The sequence below is a fragment of the Theropithecus gelada genome, chromosome 16 (assembly GCF_003255815.1).
Source record: "Theropithecus gelada isolate Dixy chromosome 16, Tgel_1.0, whole genome shotgun sequence".
NCBI lineage: Eukaryota > Metazoa > Chordata > Mammalia > Primates > Cercopithecidae > Theropithecus > Theropithecus gelada.
Window position 1 is genome coordinate 30,595,385 of NC_037684.1, and position 17,323 is coordinate 30,612,707.

General features: G+C 53.3%; 3 protein-coding genes across 12 annotated transcripts; 2 read left to right on the top strand and 1 right to left on the bottom strand.

Moving 5' to 3' along the window:
* Positions 1-1,189: 1,189 nt before the first annotated feature.
* Positions 1,190-5,381, top strand: COASY (Coenzyme A synthase). 4 transcript variants are annotated; one of them, XM_025361334.1, is made up of 11 exons: positions 1,240-1,333; positions 1,470-1,599; positions 1,721-2,433; positions 3,076-3,290; positions 3,546-3,677; positions 3,811-4,000; positions 4,085-4,149; positions 4,326-4,410; positions 4,578-4,675; positions 4,766-4,912; positions 5,013-5,377. In XM_025361334.1, the coding sequence occupies exons 2-11, from the start codon at positions 1,526-1,528 to the stop codon at positions 5,073-5,075; spliced, it is 1,782 nt and encodes a 593-aa protein (XP_025217119.1). In that variant the 5' UTR covers positions 1,240-1,333; positions 1,470-1,525; the 3' UTR covers positions 5,076-5,377. The 4 variants fall into 4 exon arrangements, with proteins under 4 accessions (XP_025217121.1, XP_025217120.1, XP_025217119.1 ...); XM_025361336.1 differs by lacking the exon at positions 1,470-1,599 and having other exon boundaries at positions 1,190-1,333; positions 1,723-2,433; positions 5,013-5,381; XM_025361333.1 differs by having other exon boundaries at positions 1,259-1,599.
* Positions 5,382-6,152: 771 nt separating this feature from the next.
* MLX (MLX, MAX dimerization protein) lies at positions 6,153-12,003 on the top strand. 4 transcript variants are annotated; one of them, XM_025362933.1, is made up of 8 exons: positions 6,153-6,263; positions 6,716-6,752; positions 7,228-7,317; positions 7,593-7,699; positions 7,959-8,058; positions 8,261-8,360; positions 8,740-8,941; positions 10,868-12,003. In XM_025362933.1, the coding sequence occupies exons 1-8, from the start codon at positions 6,222-6,224 to the stop codon at positions 10,922-10,924; spliced, it is 735 nt and encodes a 244-aa protein (XP_025218718.1). In that variant the 5' UTR covers positions 6,153-6,221; the 3' UTR covers positions 10,925-12,003. The 4 variants fall into 4 exon arrangements, with proteins under 4 accessions (XP_025218718.1, XP_025218715.1, XP_025218719.1 ...); XM_025362930.1 differs by having other exon boundaries at positions 6,165-6,425; XM_025362934.1 differs by lacking the exon at positions 7,228-7,317 and having other exon boundaries at positions 6,165-6,263.
* Positions 11,595-17,104, bottom strand: PSMC3IP (PSMC3 interacting protein). 4 transcript variants are annotated; one of them, XM_025362938.1, is made up of 9 exons: positions 16,925-17,104; positions 16,737-16,837; positions 16,489-16,578; positions 13,609-13,627; positions 13,394-13,505; positions 12,762-12,907; positions 12,597-12,650; positions 12,393-12,452; positions 11,595-12,311 (listed from the first exon to the last, which is right to left on the bottom strand). In XM_025362938.1, exons 5-9 carry the CDS (start codon positions 13,491-13,493, stop codon positions 12,255-12,257), a joined length of 417 nt encoding a protein of 138 aa, XP_025218723.1. In that variant the 5' UTR covers positions 13,494-13,505; positions 13,609-13,627; positions 16,489-16,578; positions 16,737-16,837; positions 16,925-17,104; the 3' UTR covers positions 11,595-12,254. The 4 variants fall into 4 exon arrangements, with proteins under 4 accessions (XP_025218723.1, XP_025218722.1, XP_025218721.1 ...); XM_025362937.1 differs by lacking the exon at positions 13,609-13,627 and having other exon boundaries at positions 16,356-16,578; XM_025362936.1 differs by lacking the exon at positions 13,609-13,627 and having other exon boundaries at positions 12,762-12,871; positions 16,925-17,098.
* Between the last annotated feature and the right edge of the window lie 219 nt (positions 17,105-17,323).

Here is a 17,323-nt window from a genome sequence, read left to right on the forward strand (position 1 = left end):
CAGCACTTTGGGAGCCCAAGGCTGGTGAATCACTTGAGGGCAGGAGTTCGAGACCAGCCTGGCCAACATGGAGAAACGCTGTCTCTATTAAATATACAAAACTTAGCTGGGCATGGTAGTTTGTGCCTGCAATTCCAGCTACTCGGGAGGCTGAGGCAGGAAAATCGCTTGAACCCGGGAGACGGGGGTTGCAGTGAGCTGAAATTTCTCCACTGCACTCCAGCATGGGTAAAAAAAGTGAGACTTGGCCGGGCACAGTGGCTCAGGCCTGTAATCCCAGCACTTTGGGAGGCTGAGGCGGCCGGATCACGAGGTCAGGAGATGGAGACCATGCTGGCTAACACGGTGAAACCCCTTCTCTATTTAAAATACAAAAAAAATTAGCCAGGTGTGGTGGCGGGCGCCTGTAGTCGCAGCTACTTGGGAGGCTGAGGCAGGAGAATGGCGTGAACCCGGGAGGCGGGGCTTGCAGTGAGCCTAGATCGCGCCACTGCACTCCAGCCTGGGCAACACAGCAAGACTCCGTCTCAAAAAAAAAAAAAAAAAAAAAAAAGAAAAAGAAAAAAGAGAAAGAAAGAAGAAAGAAAAAAAAGGTCTGTTCCTGTGTTTGCTCAGAACACCTTCTATGGCTTCCCATTTCAGTAAAATCCAAGTGTCTTAGCCCGTTTTGTGCTGGCTAAATCGGAAAACCACAGACTGGATAATTTGTAAAGAATCAAAGTTTATTTTGCTCACAGTTTCACAGTTTTAGGGGCTGGAAAGTGCAAGAACCTCATGCAGTATCTAGCAAAGGGCTGTCCTAGGATGGAAGGGCAGAAGGTGGAAGCAAACGAGAGACAGGAAATTGGGCCTGTCCAGTAGCCTCCCACGTGAGGATCCTCGGACTGAGAGGGTACTAGGAGGGCTGACACAGCGCAACCCTGTGATCCCCACCTCCGTCCCTGGAACGTAGGAAATCTGGGTGTTAGTTCTGGCTTTGCGATGCCTCTTGGGTGACCTGGCTGAAGCTAATCTCTCCTCATTAGGCCAGAAGGGAATCTGTGAAGCGGGCTTTGAATCCTGCCTTGACTTTCTCCGCGCAGTCCCAGCGGAGATCATATTGCGACTAACGCTTCACCCACTTCCAGAGCCTTCGAGATAGGCCCCGCCCCATCAGCAGGACGCCTCCCACGCCACTAGAAGTCTCGCGAGAATCCCGCGATGAAGCGAAGTCGAGACATTTGACCGTCCTCCTTTTCCGTAGTTTCGAGTTGCGGTTTCTGTTAGTGTTTCCGGGTTGCCGCCAAGGAAGCCTCCGCGGTGGTGCAAGTGGAACCAAAGCCTTATGGTTTCAGTGAGTAGGGGACCGACGTGAGCTTGCGCGTCCCCCTTTAGCGTCCCTCTTCGATTCCTTGGAGACTCTGGTGCAGCTTAGCAAGAGGGCCCAGGATTTTTGGATCCCCAGCCCTGTGACAAGGGTTCCTGTACAGTTTCCCCCTCCCAGGATTTCGACTCAGTTCAGCGAAGTCACCGCTCCGTCTGAGAAATGAGGACACCAAGGCTTACAGCACAGCCCCGAGGCGCCGTCTGCCAGGCCCCGTCCCCTCCCCCGGCTCCTCTCGATCAGCATTGAAACCCCGTCCCTGCTCCAGGTCTCCTCTGGGGTCCAAGGTCCTGTGCAGGCCTCTGCCTCGGCCGCAGGCCCTTCCGTCACTGTCGCCTCGTCTCCCTGACTGTCCGCAGGCCTGGGCAGCATGGCCGTATTCCGGTCGGGTCTCCTGGTGCTGACGACGCCGCTGGCCTCCCTGGCCCCTCGCCTGGCCCCCATCCTGACCTCGGCGGCCAGGCTGGTGAATCACACACTCTATGTACACCTGCAGCCTGGCATGAGCCTGGAGGGCCCGGCTCAGCCCCAGTCCGGCCCCGTGCAGGCCACGTTTGAGGTTCTTGATTTCATCACCCACCTCTATGCTGGCGCCGACATCCACAGGCACCTGGATGTCAGAATCCTACTGACCAATATCCGAACCAAGAGCACCTTTCTCCCTCCCCTGCCCACCTCAGTCCAGAATCTCGCCCACCCGCCAGAAGTCGTGTTGACAGACTTCCAGACCCTGGATGGCAGCCAGTACAACCCGGTCAAGGAGCAGCTAGTGCGATACGCCACCAGCTGTTACAGCTGTTGTCCACGACTGGCCTCGGTGCTGCTATACCCCGATTATGGGATAGGAGAGGTGCCCGTGGAGCCCCTGGATGTCCCCTTACCCTCCACGATCAGGCCAGCTTCCCCCGTGGCCAGGTCTCCAAAGCAGCCGGTGCGTGGCTACTACCGTGGTGCTGTCGGTGGCACGTTTGACCGCCTGCACAACGCCCACAAGGTGTTGCTCAGTATCGCGTGCATCCTGGCCCAGGAGCAGCTTGTGGTGGGAGTAGCAGACAAAGATCTGTTGAAGAGTGAGTGAGAGGGACCCTGGACTAGGGCAATGGAGGATCCCCATATCTCCCCATTCCAGACCCTTATGCCGAGATCGAGGAAGGGTAGGGCCATTCACTACTTCCCACCCTTCCCAAATGTCACAGTGGTTGACACTCAGTTGGTGCTAAGGACATTTTGTCAAATAAACAGCTTTCTCAGCATGTGGTCCAATCACCACTCAATCAGAATACCCCAAATGTGAAGCAAAGGGATCTGCACTTTAGCAAGTTTTCCAGGAGATACACCCTAATGAAACACTGGGAATGAATGGGTGAGTGAGCTGCAGGTAGCAGTGCCACAGACAGGAGGAGGAAACTCAAGCATGGCATGGGTCTTGGAATTTTCCATCTGCCTCTGATGCCCTCTGGCACTGCTCATTCTCTGGAGTGGTTTCCTGGTGGCTTATTTCCTGGACACATGCCAGCCCTTGGAGTGACTATTGTGCTTGCCTGTTTCTTCACCTTCATGCTCCCCTCACCATCACCATAGGCCTTACCAGCTGAACCCTTTCTGCCACCCCCCTCTGGAGATACTGTACTTAGGGACACTTTTCCCCAAACTGGCCCATACTCTCCTTCCCAGTAAAAAGATCTCACTGTTCTTCTGGGCTCCTTCCCTAGGCAAGTTGCTCCCTGAGCTGCTCCAACCTTACACAGAACGCGTGGAACATCTGAGTGAGTTCCTGGTGGACATCAAGCCTTCCTTGACTTTTGATATCATCCCCCTGTTGGACCCCTATGGGCCCGCTGGCTCTGACCCCTCCCTGGAGTTTCTGGTGGTCAGCGAGGAGACCTATCGTGGGGGCATGGCCGTCAACCGCTTCCGCCTTGAGAATGTAACCCCTGAGGGAGACTGGCAGGGGGAGTGGATGGGGGACGGGGAAGGCCATTTTGAGGGGACTGTTGGAAGTACCATGGCCCCAGAGAAGTGGGGGCTTAGGGTGGTGGGAAGAAGCAAGGAGGAACTGGTTCTGTTTGCCCGCTGAGTTGGAGGAGGAGCCTGGGGAGGAAGGGGAGGATGGGGGGCAGGTTTGATGTCAGGGGCTTCCTCTCACTCCTTCCCTCTTTTCACCCTTTCCTCTTTACCCCAGAACCTGGAGGAGCTTGCCTTGTACCAGATCCAGCTGCTGAAGGATGTCAAACATACAGAGAATGAAGAGGACAAAGTCAGCTCCTCCAGCTTCCGCCAGCGAATGCTGGGAAACCTGCTTCGGCCTCCATATGTAAGCTTCTCTCCCTCCTTCCCTCCTGCTTGGGTGTGCTGGCAATGCTGAAGAGTAGAAGCTGAGGGGCTCAGCCCCAGGCATGAGGCTGAGGGCCCCAGTAACTGTGGGTTCCCTTTCACCTACCCCCCAGGAAAGGCCAGAGCTCCCAACGTGTCTCTATGTAATTGGGCTGACTGGCATCAGTGGCTCTGGGAAGAGCTCAATAGCTCAGCGGCTGAAGGGCCTGGGGGCGTTTGTCATTGACAGTGACCACCTGGGTCATCGGGCCTATGCCCCAGGTGGCCCTGCCTACCAGCCTGTGGTGGAGGCCTTTGGAACAGGTAATAACTGGGGAAGGCTGGAAGTGGCCTGGAGTGAGGAGCTAGCCAGGCGTCTGTGCTCAGTTGTCTATCTCTGTTGTCCAGATATTCTCCATAAAGATGGCATCATCAACAGGAAGGTCCTAGGCAGCCGGGTGTTTGGGAACAAGGTAAACAACAGTTTCCTAAGGGCTCCTAAGCCGCTACTAGACCCAGGGGTCAGGGTCTGGTGGACCTCTCTGGTCTGGCCCAGAATGCCGATTCCACTGATCTGTTCTCAACACCACCTTGCTCGGGCTGGCGTCTTCTAGAGAAGGTAACCTCTGCCCTCTGTTCCCCTCCCCAGAAGCAGCTGAAGATACTCACGGACATTATGTGGCCAATTATCGCAAAGCTGGCCCGAGAGGAGATGGATCGGGCTGTGACTGAGGGTGAGTAGGAGGGAGGATAGGAGCAGCCAAGGGGACAGTTAAGCTGATTCTTCCCCTGGGAGCTTCCCTGCCCCACGTGGACTGTCCACTCACCCTGGGACTGTGTTGCGTGTGCTTTGCCTGGGAGAGCGTCAGCACTGCTGGCGGTGACTGGGCTCTCCCCACAGGAAAGCGTGTGTGCGTGATTGATGCGGCTGTGCTGCTTGAAGCCGGCTGGCAGAACCTGGTCCATGAGGTGTGGACTGTTGTCATCCCTGAGACTGAGGTATCTCAGCCCCACCCCCACGCCATCCCTACTGCAGATCCTATCCTGTGAGCTGGAATTCTTCCTGACAAATGTCTCGTCTGTGCCCAGGCTGTAAGACGCATTGTGGAGAGGGATGGCCTGAGTGAAGCTGCAGCTCAAAGCCGGCTGCAGAGCCAGATGAGCGGGCAGCAGCTTGTGGAACAGAGCCACGTGGTGCTCAGCACCTTGTGGGAGCCGCATATCACCCAACGCCAGGTTGGTGCCCAGGGCAAGGCTGGGTTGTGGGGAAGGAGTCTCCAGTGGATGCTGCCTGACCCTGCCCTCTCTTCCTCCCAACATTCCGGCCTGTCTGAAGGTGGAGAAAGCCTGGGCCCTCCTGCAGAAGCGCATTCCCAAGACTCACCAGGCCCTTGACTGAAAAGTTCTCAGTGGGGCCAGACTGGCCCCTGGAGCTGACAAGCGACCCCGTGGTGAGGAGAAATGGGGGCCTTGATGCGTATCCTGGTTCAGGCCCAGAGGTCTAAGCTATGCTGTGTAGGACATGGCCAGGCCTGGTGGACTCAGGAAACCTACCCAACACTGGTATTTGGCCAACACTGAGGATGTGGTTCATGGATGAGCAGGCCCCTCCCCACTCTTGCCCATGGGTGACTCTTACCCACAGCTGACTAGGGCCAGCGCAAATACTGGAACCTGTAACAGAATTAAAGGTGAATGTTCCCAGGTATTGCCTGGATGGTGTCTGCTTCCTGCTCCAATGCCTCTAAGTATCTTTGGGATCCTTAAGCCACAAGTGCAGGGCCCAGGCCTGAGCTGGAAGCCTGGGCAATGCAGTGGTTAAGAGGATGGCCGGATGGCCTTTAGGCGAGCCTTGGCCCTCCCACTGACCAGCTGTGTGCTTCTGAGTAAGGTGTAGACTTTCTAGGTACTGCCGTGTTTTTTTGTTTTTGTTTTTTTAATCTGAGAGGCCGCATAACCTAGCTAGCGGGTTCTTTGCAAGGGTTCATTCCACATGCATCCTGCCAGACACTGGGCTGGGTGTTGGAAGATCAGCCTTCCACGCGCCAGGCGGGGCCTCTGCCCTCACAGAGCTTGCAGCCTGGTGGGGTCGGACAGTGTGGCTGCGGAGCTTCTCTGCCCGGCTCCTGACACATCGGCAGCAGTGCAGGTCCCGGGAGCGCGGGGAGACCGCCCGCAGGGTAACGTGTGGAGCCAGCCGGCCGGACAGTGCGCATGCACACACTACCTGCGGCGGTGTGCTGACAAGCCAATTGCAGGTACTCCATCTTACAAAACGCGCTTCATGTCGCCGCCATTCCAATGCCTAACCCAGAGAGGGCAGGCACGACGGGGAGCAGTCCCGAAGGCGGCTGGCGCCAGGCCGAACGCCGCGCTTTGACAGCTGGAGTCCGGGAGACGTCTTTGGGCCGCGCATGCGCGATGCTCTCGCCCTGCCCCACCTCTCGGTGGCGGATTGGCGGGCGTGGGTCACGTGGGCACACCACCCGTTTCCTCGCCGCAGGGGGCCCGCCCGCCGGCTCGTTTCCGGTCCGGTGGGTCCAAGATGACTGAGCCGGGAGCCTCTCCCGAGGACCCTTGGGTCAAGGCAAGCCCCGTGGGCGCGCACGCCAGCGAGGGGAGGGCGGGTCGGGTTCGTGCACGTAGGGGGGCCGGAAGACGAGGGGCTTCCCTCCTGTCCCCAAAGTCCCCCATGCTCTCCGGGCCCCGGGGCTGCAGAGAAGACAGCTCTCACCCCGCGTGTGCCAAGGTGGGGAGACAAATGAGGCGTGTGCGCGCGAGTCGGGGGAACGGGGGACTGGGGTGGAGTAGGGGCGGAAGAGATCATACACGGGGCAGGCGCTCGCACGGCCTAGCCCGTGCCAAGTCTCGGGGGAATCATTAAGGTGCCCGCGCACCCCGGGCTGTGTGTGCGCGAGCGCGCAGGGTGACAGAGGTGCCTTCCCGGAATGCGGGGCGCGCTGTGTGTGCCTGCAGTGAAAGTGTCGCCCCCACCAGGGGCGGAGGTCTGACGGGCCCCTCCCGTGCTCTGTGCCGCAGGTGGAGTATGCCTACAGCGACAACAGCCTGGACCCCGGTGAGTAGCTCCCCCATCTTAAGCTCTAGAGGTACACTCCCGCCCAGGCTCTCTAGAATTCTTGTGGTGTTGCCAACCACGCCTGAGCACAGTCCACTGTCCCTGAGCAGAGTTCCTGGCTTGAGACAGCAGGAGCTGAAGGACGAGGGCAGAAAACAACTGAGGGTGACACCTAGTTCCCTCTGTTCTGGAACAGGGAAGTGGTGGAACTAATGGCAGCTGATTACTCACACTGTCACGTCCAGATGCCCGTTTGTGAGCCAGGGGGTATCATGCAGGCCTATGGAGCAGTGTAGACACTAGGGAGCAGAGCGCTGCAGCGTAGTCTGGCTGGAAGTGGGGGGCCCAGTATGGTTGGCTTTGGGTTGAAGGGAAGAGGTCAGCATTTAAGAAAGCCATTGTGTCCTACAGGTGTCTGAGGGTCTGGCAGTGTTCCCCACCCTGCCCCTTAGTGATTGGGGCCTCTCTTTTCCAGGGCTTTTTGTAGAAAGCACCCGCAAGGGGAATGTAGTGTCCAGAGCTAATAGCATCGGTTCCACCAGTGCCTCTTCTGTCCCCAACACAGGTAGGCAGTTACATCCCCCCCACCTCGAGGGGCTCAGATACGTCATAATTGTAGTACCTTTCCTAGACAGGGAAGCCCCAGCCATCCACACAGGGGTGCTGGAGCCCAAGTATCAGACACAGGGTCTCACCATCTTTCACCTCATCTGGAACATTAGGTTCTCTGTCCATCTGCCTTCTCTGGACACCAGGTTCTTCCCAGATAGGGAAAGGTGGGCTAGCTGGACCCCACTGGGCCCCAAGATGACCTCTCCCTGCCCCCATCTCTGAGCGTAGATGACGAGGACAGTGATTACCACCAGGAGGCCTACAAGGAGTCCTACAAAGACCGGCGGCGGCGAGCACACACTCAGGCTGAGCAGAAGAGGAGGGACGCCATCAAGGTGACCAGGGAGGCCTGTGCCTCAGCCAGTGTAGGAGGGCCCTGCATAGTTCAGCTTCCCTGTGCCCTGACCCTCTCAGACACTCCCAGGCACCCTAGGGGTGGGCAGATAGTGTAGTCCCAGGCACGAACACTTCCATTGCAGCCTTCCCAACCCGTTGTGTTTGTGAGCATAGAACTTGGTATCACGAAAGAACTTTGTGCCAGTTTGCTTTAATCTCTCAGGGTTAAAAACCCCATTTCCCCTGCTGTCTCCACAGAGAGGCTATGATGACCTTCAGACCATCGTCCCCACTTGCCAGCAGCAGGACTTCTCCATTGGCTCCCAAAAGCTCAGCAAAGCCATCGTTCTACAAAAGAGTATGGCTAGGGAAAGCACTGGAGGGGCTGGAGTCAAGAGGGGCTGTGAAGAGGCCAGCGCCTCCTACCCACCCATGGCTCGGCCTTGGTTTGGTGATTGCCATGGGATAGTTGGGGTCTAGGGGAAGGGGAACAAAGTCAGCCTTATCTTCCTGTTTGAGAATACTTCTGTACCTACCCTCTTTTCCTGCCCCTACCCTAGCCATTGACTACATTCAGTTTTTGCACAAGGAGAAGAAAAAGCAGGAGGAGGAGGTGTCCACGTTACGCAAGGATGTCACGGCCCTAAAGATCATGAAAGTGTAAGAGGGGTGCTGAATGGGGGGAACCAGAGCTTCTAAGGGAACTTCATTGGACACCCTCCCTTGTTCAAAGGCTACATCAGTTACTACAGTACAGGTAATACTCTCAGTTCCTGAGCTAGCCAGTAGAAGCAGGACTGTGTATCCCCAACTGTCCTTACACATGGCAGACACTCAGGAAATGTCTGTTGGATTAATGTAAGGAAGGTTGGAGAGGGAGGGCCATTTCCTGGCCTGGAAGCAGTATTTCCCTGACATTGAACCCCACCCAGAAGCTCTCTGGGGATGCCATTCCTGGGAGTACACAGGGTAGTCCCATCATTTTTCTTGGGTGGGCGGAGCTGCTACAGCACCTCAGCCCTGGCCTGCATGCTTTTAGGAACTATGAGCAGATTGTGAAGGCACACCAGGACAACCCCCATGAAGGGGAGGACCAGGTCTCTGACCAGGTCAAGTTCAACGTGTTTCAAGGCATCATGGATTCCCTGTTCCAGTCCTTCAATGCCTCCATCTCGGTGGCCAGCTTCCAGGAGCTGTCAGCCTGTGTCTTCAGCTGGATTGAGGAGCACTGTAAGCCTCAGGTATGGTGCAACAATGGGCACAGGGCCTGCGGTTTTCTCTACCATCAAGCAAAGTGGCCCAAGCCATCAGCTGTTGAGAAAAGCATGGCAGCTCCTTTTAGATCTTAAGGGTATTTCTGCAGCTTTCAGGGCCCTGGTATTTTCCCGTTTCTTTGCTGTCTAACCCACATCTTCATGTTATGGTTTCATTTGGCAAGTGTGATGTGAGCTCAATGTCAAGTCTAGCTCTTGGCTTTCGTCTAGCCTATGTTATCGCTGCACCTGTATGGAAGCCCCAGGCATCTGCAGCAGAATTGGAAACATGGAAATTCTGGGACCCTACCTCTAGGCCCACTCAAGTAGTTGCCCCAAGAGCTTTTTAGAAATGTATTTATAGTGGAGATGTGCTAATGGTATTGCACTAAGTCTTCTAATTGAAGTCTGGTTGCTTTTTCTGAGGCTTTAAACTTGTGTGTGAGATTTCTTTTTTTTTTTTTTTTTTTTTGAGACGGAGTCTCGCTCTGTCGCCCAGGCTGGAGTGCAGTGGCCGGATCTCAGCTCACTGCAAGCTCCGCCTCCCGGGTTCACACCATTCTCCTGCCTCAGCCTCCCGAGTAGCTGGGACTACAGGCGCCCACAACCGCGCCCAGCTAATTTTTTTTTTTTTGTATTTTTAGTAGAGACGGGGTTTCACCGTGGTCTCGATCTCCTGACCTTGTGATCCACCCGCCTCGGCCTCCCAAAGTGCTGGGATTACAGGCGTGAGCCACCGCGCCCGGCGTGTCTGAGATTTCTTGTTTGTGGCGCAGTCTCGGCTCACTGCAACCTCTGCCTCCTGGGTTCACACCATTCTCCTGCCTCAGCCTCCCGAGTAGCTGGGACTCCAGGTGTGTGCCACCACACCCAGCTAATTTTTAGTAGAGACAGGGTTTCACCATGTTAGGCAGGATGGTCTCGATCTCCTGACCTTGGGATCCACCCGCCTTGGCCTCCCACAAGTGCTGGGGATTATAGGCATGAGCCACTGCGCCCGGCCTCGTTTCCCAACATTTTTATTGTGAAACACATTAAACATATTGCAATGTTAAGAGGACTTCACAGTGAACACTCGTATACCCAGTACCTAAATTTTACCAAAACATTTACTGTATTTCCATGTCTCCATCCTGCTTCAGGAGCTCCTCAAGTAAACTGCAGACAGACATCAGTACGTCCTGGGGGCTTTTTTTTTTTTTTTTTTTTTGAGACAGAGTCTCACTGTCACCAAGGCTGGAGTGCAGTGGTATGATCTCAGATCACTGCAACCTCCACCTCCTGGGTTCAGGCAATTCTCGTACCTCAGCCTCTTGAGTAGCTGGAATTACAGGCATGCGCCACCATACCTAATTTTTGTATTTTTAGTAGACACGGGGTTTCACTGTGTTGGCCAGGCTGGTCTTGAACCTCAGGTGATCCACCTGCCTTGGCCTCCCAAAGTGCTGGGATTATAGGCATTAGCCACCACACCTGGCCCCCAGGGGCTATTTTTAATGCACTTTTCTTTGTTTTTTTTTTTTTTTTGAGATGGAGTCTCGCTCTGTCGCCCAGGCTGGAGTGCAGTGGCCGGATCTCAGCTCACTACAAGCTCCGCCTCCCGGGTTCACGCCATTCTCCTGCCTCAGCCTCCTGAGTAGCTGGGACTACAGGTGCCCGCCACCTCGCCCGGCTAGTTTTTTGTATTTTATAGTAGAGACGGGGTTTCACCAGGTTAGCCAGGATGGTCTCGATCTCATGACCTTGTGATCCACCCGTCTCGGCCTCCCAAAGTGCTGGGATTACAGGCTTGAGCCACCGCGCCTGGCTTTAATGCACTTTTCTAAAATATGTGACTCATCTAGGCGGGCATCTTTGAAACTACTCTGCACTGACCTGGGCATTGTCTATTTCTTCCTCTGCTGCCCTCGCCAGACCCTGCGGGAGATTGTGATTGGCGTCCTGCACCAATTGAAAAACCAGCTTTACTGACCAGTTCTTGGAAACCTGCAGAACAGCCAACAAGAGGCCCTTGAATCTCTACTTGGCCACTGAACTGCTGGGCCCGTGAGACTGGACTACAACACCTCACACTGCTCAGCTGGTTTCTACTTGGTGTTTGGTTTTCCCAGCCCCATTTTATCTTCAGTGGAGCTGCGGTGTTTTGTGAAAGCTTCTGATTAATTTATTATATTGATGATAAAACTAGACCTAACCAGCCTATCCCCCACTCCATGGAAGTCCTTGGGATGGGTGTCTGCTCTGGACACCCCAAACAGCTCCTGCCCTCTCAGCCCTTTCTTCAAGCCTCAGATTTCTACTCATAATCTACACAGATTTGGAAACTTTTTTCTCTGTTTTGGTCTCTTGGGCAACATTTGGCCCACATTTGGGCATTTTGGCAGTAGCTGTATGGGAGAAAAAGAGTAAGAGGAAATATTCCCACCGCCACGAAGGGTGAAAGGGCACCTTGTGCCTAGACTAGGGCTGCCTGGTCAGTCTCAGGTGAGGCCAAGGGCTTTCTGGCCATCTTAGGGAGGGGCCACCAGGTTCCTCCCCTCGCTTCATAATCCATCACCTTCCTCCTCTGCTCTGGGTGGTAAGGGAAGCCCTCCTGGTTCCCACAGGCTGTGATGCTGCAGAGGCAGGTGTAATACAGCAGTACATACTGGAAATTTTTTATTTTTCTAAATACCAATGGAATTTTGCTACGGTTACAATTTTGAAATATTAAGTGGGCCTCAAAATCACCCCCAGCCTTTCTGTCTAGCATATCTTGGCCTCTCCCATGTCTCAGTGTTGCCTGCGTTTCTCCTAGGACTTGGGGGTGGGGTGAAAGAGTACAAAAGATACTCGAAAGGTCTCCTGGGGTACACAAGCCCAGTAGGTCCTGAGTGAAGCTGTGGGCCCTCCAAATGCTCATTTTATAGCAACCTCTCTCTGCCTTAGTTCTCCAGGTTCACTTCTGCCTTCCTCAGGTTTGGTATCTGGCAGGTTTGACTATCCAGAGGAAATTAAATATTTTTATATCAAATTAAATTACAATAAATGTTGCCAAATGCTTTCCTTTAGCATTGTTCAAGTCTAAATGTTAACCTCAAGCTACTGCAATTTAGACAATGAAATGGGCTGGGTCTACCCCAGCCACCAGCCCTCATCCTCCACCCAGTGCTCTGGTTTATGCCCGTCTCCTGACTGCTTTGCTTAAAGGTGAAAAGCAGCAGGAACAACAACAAAAGCCAACCAAAAACAAGGTAGCCAGTCCAGGACATCTCACTCTTCTGACATCCTGCAGTCCCCACAACTCCCGACTGTGGGCCCCTCAGGGGTCTGGGAGTGTGACATTGTAATCTTCATCCGTCTCTATCCCAACTTCCTCCTGTGGGCAGGGAGAGAAGTGAATGAGATGTCACCAGGATAAGACCACAGGGAAGCAAAGAAGGAAGAGAGTACCACTTACAAAGAACTGCTTCTTGCTCTTGGGGTATCCTTCAAGTATTGCGTCAGACAGCTCTGTAGCCTGACAAGAAATAAAACCACCTGTTTTCAGATGGGCAGCACTGGGCACTACCTGTCAGTTTATGATATTGGGTGGCAGTTGATCTGGTGCCTGCCATTTTCAAAAGCACTTCTAGGGCCTGTCTCAGAGCTCCCACACACTTACCATCCTCTTCCTCTTCCTCCACTCCTTACAGTACTTCTGCCTCTCTCTGTATACCTAGAAGGAAAAAGCAAGTTCCTCTAACTCCTCAGAACCACAGCAGCCCTCTGGGCTCAGCCTTTATATTCACTCTGGACCTGCACAGCGGTCCTCCAGCCTCCAGCTCACCTGCTCTTTCTCTTCTGGAGTCACATGATTGGTAGCTGCTTTAATGTTCTTCAATCTCTCGCTGTAGCCAGCACATTCCTTCTTTAACTCCTGGATTTCTTTCTGCATCTCTGGTGTGGTCAGGGCACTAGATAATTCCTTGAGCTCTGAAACCACACCCCCTGGGATCACTTGCTACCCCTGAGAAAGGAGTTCTTCTGTCTTTCCCAGTGGGTGCTCCCTGAGGTGTTCAACCTTGCTCTGGATCTATCATCTCATATGGAAAAGCTCAGGAAACTAAGCCTTACAGGATTATTAGTTTATTCTTCTAATTTTCTTTCCTCCTCCATCTACAAGTAGCATGGGTGTGAGGTTGAACACTTAGGCGTAGCCAGTTAAAGAAGCAAGAATAAAGGGAAACGTGAGGACAGTGTACTGATAATTGTGGCAGGGAGAGCAAATGCATCTTGTCCATTTGTTGGTACACAAAAGCCATTAGTTATCCTACATTTCGTTTTATGCCTAAGGGAGCCCAGCAAAGGGGTCTTAGCTGCAACAAGATGCTGCAGTCATTGAACCATTCATTTAGTAATTCCCGACCTCTAGAATGAACCTAAGCCTATGGGCACTTTTGAGGAGCTACCCAGTCCTACCAGCCTCCATGTAGCGGCAGCTCTGCTGCAAGCTCTGCACCTTAGCAGTGAGGGCCACGATTTTGCCATCTAGGCCTTGAAGGTCAGCATCACTCACCATGTCAAACTGGTCCTACCAGACAAAGGGAAAATACAAGCAAACTGTTGTGAGGCACAAAGATGAGAACACACACCTGGGAAGGCACCATTTAGATATGCTCAGGAACCAGCCACACCCCAAACTCTCCAGAGGGTCTGCAGAAATAGTGGGAGAGTACTTTTGAGAAATCGTTTTCAGTTAAGGAGCGACCCCACTAAAAAGGTAGGAAAGAAAACCTGAAATCTAATGCCTGTCCTTAAGCAGCTACCAGGTTGACACGATACTGATTAGGACAGAAATCTTCCCATTCGGTGATAAAACCACTACCTGGGCTGAAGCAGCTAAGTAACATTGTTCCCAAGGTGGGGAAACCTAGATCATGGGTTTCCATAATAGAAACTGGACAGGTGAAGAAGCATGATGGATGGGATGGATGGACTTCTTTTCTCCTTCTTTCCTGTCCTGCCTTCCCATTCTTCTTTCCATCTTCCTTTCTCTCTCTCCCTCCTTCCTTTTCTCCCCCCTCCCTTCCTTCTTCCTTCCTTTCTCCTCTCTCTGTCTCTCCCTCTCTCTCTCTTCGTCCTTCCCTCTTTTCCTTTCTTTCTCTCACTGTCGCCCAGGTCAGAGTGCAGTGGTGCAATCTTGGCTGACAGCAACCTCCGCATCCCGGCTTCAAGCAATTCTCATGCCTCAGCCTCCTGAGTAGCTGGGATTATAGGCGTGTACCACCAAGCGCAGCTAAGTTTTGTATTTTTAGTAGAGAAGGGGTTTCACCATGTTGCCCAGGCTGGTCTCAAACTCCTGGGCTCAAGCGATCCATCCGCCTCAGCCTCTCAAAGTGCTGGGATTACATGCATGAGCCACTGTGCCAGGCCTTGGGATCCATGTAGATAACGGATTCCAGTAAGTCTGAGGAGCTCCTCTCATGAGGGGCCACTGCTAGAAAATAACTGCATTGGGGATCAGTGTGGGGGTGGGGGAGGTCACATCAGTTGGTGATGGGGAGCAGGTTGAAAAAGTATGCCAACCAGTGCGGTCTGGACTCTACACTTGGGCAAGGTGAACCTATAGGGCAGAGACCAGCAAACTATGGCCAGCAAACCAAATCCTGCCAGATGCATGTTTTTGAAAACAAAGTTTTATTGAAACAGCCCTACCCATTCATTTACATAGTCTACAGCTGCTTCGGCTCTACAGTGGCAGAGGTGAATAGTTGTGGCAGTTGTACAGCCAGCCATGACAAGAGATACATATGGCCCACAAATCCTAAAAATACTGTCTGGCCATTTACAGAAAACGTTTGCCAAACCCTCCTTTAGAGAATTTTCTTTAGATGAGTAACACAACACAGCCTGTTTTAGGAAAGTTGGCCTTGAAAGTGGTTTGGTTCAGTTTAACGAGTAGTATCTGCTGGATGTTAGATACTGCGGAGGTGCTGATCAGATAAAAATGAATTGAGAAATGAGGTCTGCCCTAGAGGAACTTCAGTTGAATAAAGGAGACAAGTAAAAATAATTGTAATACAGCATGCCTTAAAACAGATAAGGGCCAGGGCCGGGTGCGGTGGCTCACGCCTGTAATCCCAGCACTTTGAGAGGCTGAGGCAGGTGGATCACAAGGTCAGGAGATGGAGACCATCCTGGCTAACACGGTGAAACCCCATCTCTACTAAAAATACAGAAACAAAACAAAACAAAAATTAGGTGTGGTGGCGGGCGCCTGTAGTCCCAGCTACTCAGGAGGCTGAGGCAGGAGAATGGCGTGAACCTGGAGGTGGAGCTTGCAGTGAGCCGAGATAGCGCCACTGCACTCCAGCCTGGGCGACAGAGCGAGACTCTGTCTCAACAATGACAACAACAAAAAACAACAACAACAAAAAGAGGTAAGGGCCTGAAAAGGAAACAATTAGCTCACGGCATTCAAGGAAGATTTCTGGAGAAGGTGATGTCTAAGTGAAATCCTAAAGGAAAGTAAGAGTTGGCCAGCAAGAGAAGCAGGTACAGGGAAGACAACATGCGAAGGACAGAGCAGTAAAACACATCAGAATTATCTAGTGTTCGTGGATAGAAAAAGGATGAGGATGGGTGAGGCCAGAGACTGGCTGGGGTGTCTTCCGGTGCCTTTTACATGTTTTTTGCAGCACTAGAGAGCCACTGAAGAGTTTCAAATAGGGAAGGTGCATGACCAGATCTATTTAGACAGATCATTCTGACTGCAATGTTTAAGCCAAGATCTGTTAGGAGGATGTTGCAACAGATGAAGAGGGCGTGAACTAGAGCAGCCATGGCAGATGGAAAGGAGAGTGGATTCAAGAATGGAAAAATCAGCCAGGCTCTGTGGCTCACGCCTGTCATCCCAGCACTTTGGGAGGCCAAGACAGGAGGATCACTTGAGCCCAGGAGTTCAAATCAACCTGGGCAGCATAGCAAGACCCATCTCTATAAAAATAAAAAAACAGACAACGGAAAAATCAGCCGGACTTGACGGTTGACTAGTAATGGAAGTCAAGAATTGCTCCCAAGTTTCTGGTTTGCGTGAAGAGCAATTCCATTAGGGAGAAGAATGTTAGAAAGAAACCAGTGCGGGGTGGGGGGAAGATGAGGCATTCTACTGTGGCAATTTTGACTCTGATATTAATGCCTGACAGATTCCAGCTGGAGGTCTGGGCTGGAGAATATAAATTTGATATGTGTGTTTAGAGAAGCGGATGGAGGCAGGACGAACATCATTTGTCAGAGGGTGTTGCCAATCTGGATGATAAGAAATAAGAGCTTTGAAGCAGATATGGATCTTGGTAGCAACAATACAGGATCTACCGTCATCCATCATATTGTAAATTTGGAAACCTCGTGAAGTTGGGATCCTAACAAGAGGAGTGCACACCTTGATTTAAGGATGGTGGCCTAAGACAGGCGAGTTTTCCATGGGGGGCCTCTCCCCAAAAGAGTTCACACTAGGAGTATATTCACCCGTTGTCGGGCTCTCATAGGTGACAATTGGCGCAGGTTCTCCTCACCTGATCCGCAAAATAGATTTTCTGCTTGCCGTACATCTTCTCTTTGATCTTGCCTTGTTGTGCCAGCTGCTCCAGCGTCTTCACCACCACCTGGCAGAGGAGACAGGAGGGGCAATCAGAGGAGTCTGGGCCTGGTTCTGGGGAAATTCTGCCAGTGATGTGGAAAACGCCCAAGGCTCCAAAGGGCACGACCCCAGTCTGATTCCAGGGAGTCCGACGGAGAGGGAATCCCGGGAGAGGGTCCTCACCGCCTTGCCCAGTCCGTGTTCCCGCTGCAGGTTCCCGAACACATCCTGGGCGCTGTAGGGCCGGTTCTGCTCCTGCAGGTACCTCAGGAGGATCCCGGCGGCTACGGAGAAAAAGGGGAGGGGACTACTCAACCGACCTCCTCACCCACTGCCCTCCCGGGTCTTCCCCGCGCCCAAGCCGCCGTTACCTCCCGCCGCAGCTTCTGCCCGGCATTTACTCATCGCCTTTCCCGCCACCCAACTAAGAAAGCCGGACGTTGTAGTTGCTCGGGGCGACGGCTCCTTCCGGGGACGGGGGGCGGACCTCGAACGGTGATTGGCTGAAGGGGAAGCCTTCCGGAGGAACAAGGCGACCCCTCCCGGACCCCATAGTTCATTTCAGGCCGGAACTTGCGCATCCGGGCCGGACCTCGAGCCCAGGGCCTCTGCGAAGGCGCCGGCGTGCCCACAGCTGAGCAGCTTCCTCTTTCTGCCCCCGGGAACGAAGGCTGTAGCAGAGAAGGCCTTCAATTTTCGAGATCCAGTTCCAGCCGCAGCTGAGCACTGGTGACCTTGAGTTAGGTCGAGTGTTGGGACTGGAAGACACT

What these genes read in the sequence shown, in the direction of transcription:
- PSMC3IP (XM_025362935.1), bottom strand. Translation starts at nt 16,958, where the DNA reads ATGAGTAAATGCCGGGCAGAAGCTGCGGCGGGAG. An exon ending in GGCAGAAGCTGCGGCGGGAG is followed by an intron (nt 16,838 to 16,924) that starts GTAACGGCGGCT and finishes TTTTCTCCGTAG; the next exon opens with CCGCCGGGATCCTCCTGAGG. An exon ending in AGAGCAAGAAGCAGTTCTTT is followed by an intron (nt 12,312 to 12,392) that starts GTAAGTGGTACT and finishes CCCTGCCCACAG; the next exon opens with GAGGAAGTTGGGATAGAGAC.
- COASY (XM_025361334.1), top strand. Translation starts at nt 1,526, where the DNA reads ATGAGGACACCAAGGCTTACAGCACAGCCCCGAGGCGCCGTCTGCCAG. An exon ending in AGACAAAGATCTGTTGAAGA is followed by an intron (nt 2,434 to 3,075) that starts GTGAGTGAGAGG and finishes CTCCTTCCCTAG; the next exon opens with GCAAGTTGCTCCCTGAGCTG. An exon ending in GGTGGAGGCCTTTGGAACAG is followed by an intron (nt 4,001 to 4,084) that starts GTAATAACTGGG and finishes TCTGTTGTCCAG; the next exon opens with ATATTCTCCATAAAGATGGC.
- MLX (XM_025362930.1), top strand. Translation starts at nt 6,222, where the DNA reads ATGACTGAGCCGGGAGCCTCTCCCGAGGACCCTTGGGTCAAGGCAAGC. An exon ending in CTCACCCCGCGTGTGCCAAG is followed by an intron (nt 6,426 to 6,715) that starts GTGGGGAGACAA and finishes TCTGTGCCGCAG; the next exon opens with GTGGAGTATGCCTACAGCGA. An exon ending in CTCTTCTGTCCCCAACACAG is followed by an intron (nt 7,318 to 7,592) that starts GTAGGCAGTTAC and finishes CTCTGAGCGTAG; the next exon opens with ATGACGAGGACAGTGATTAC.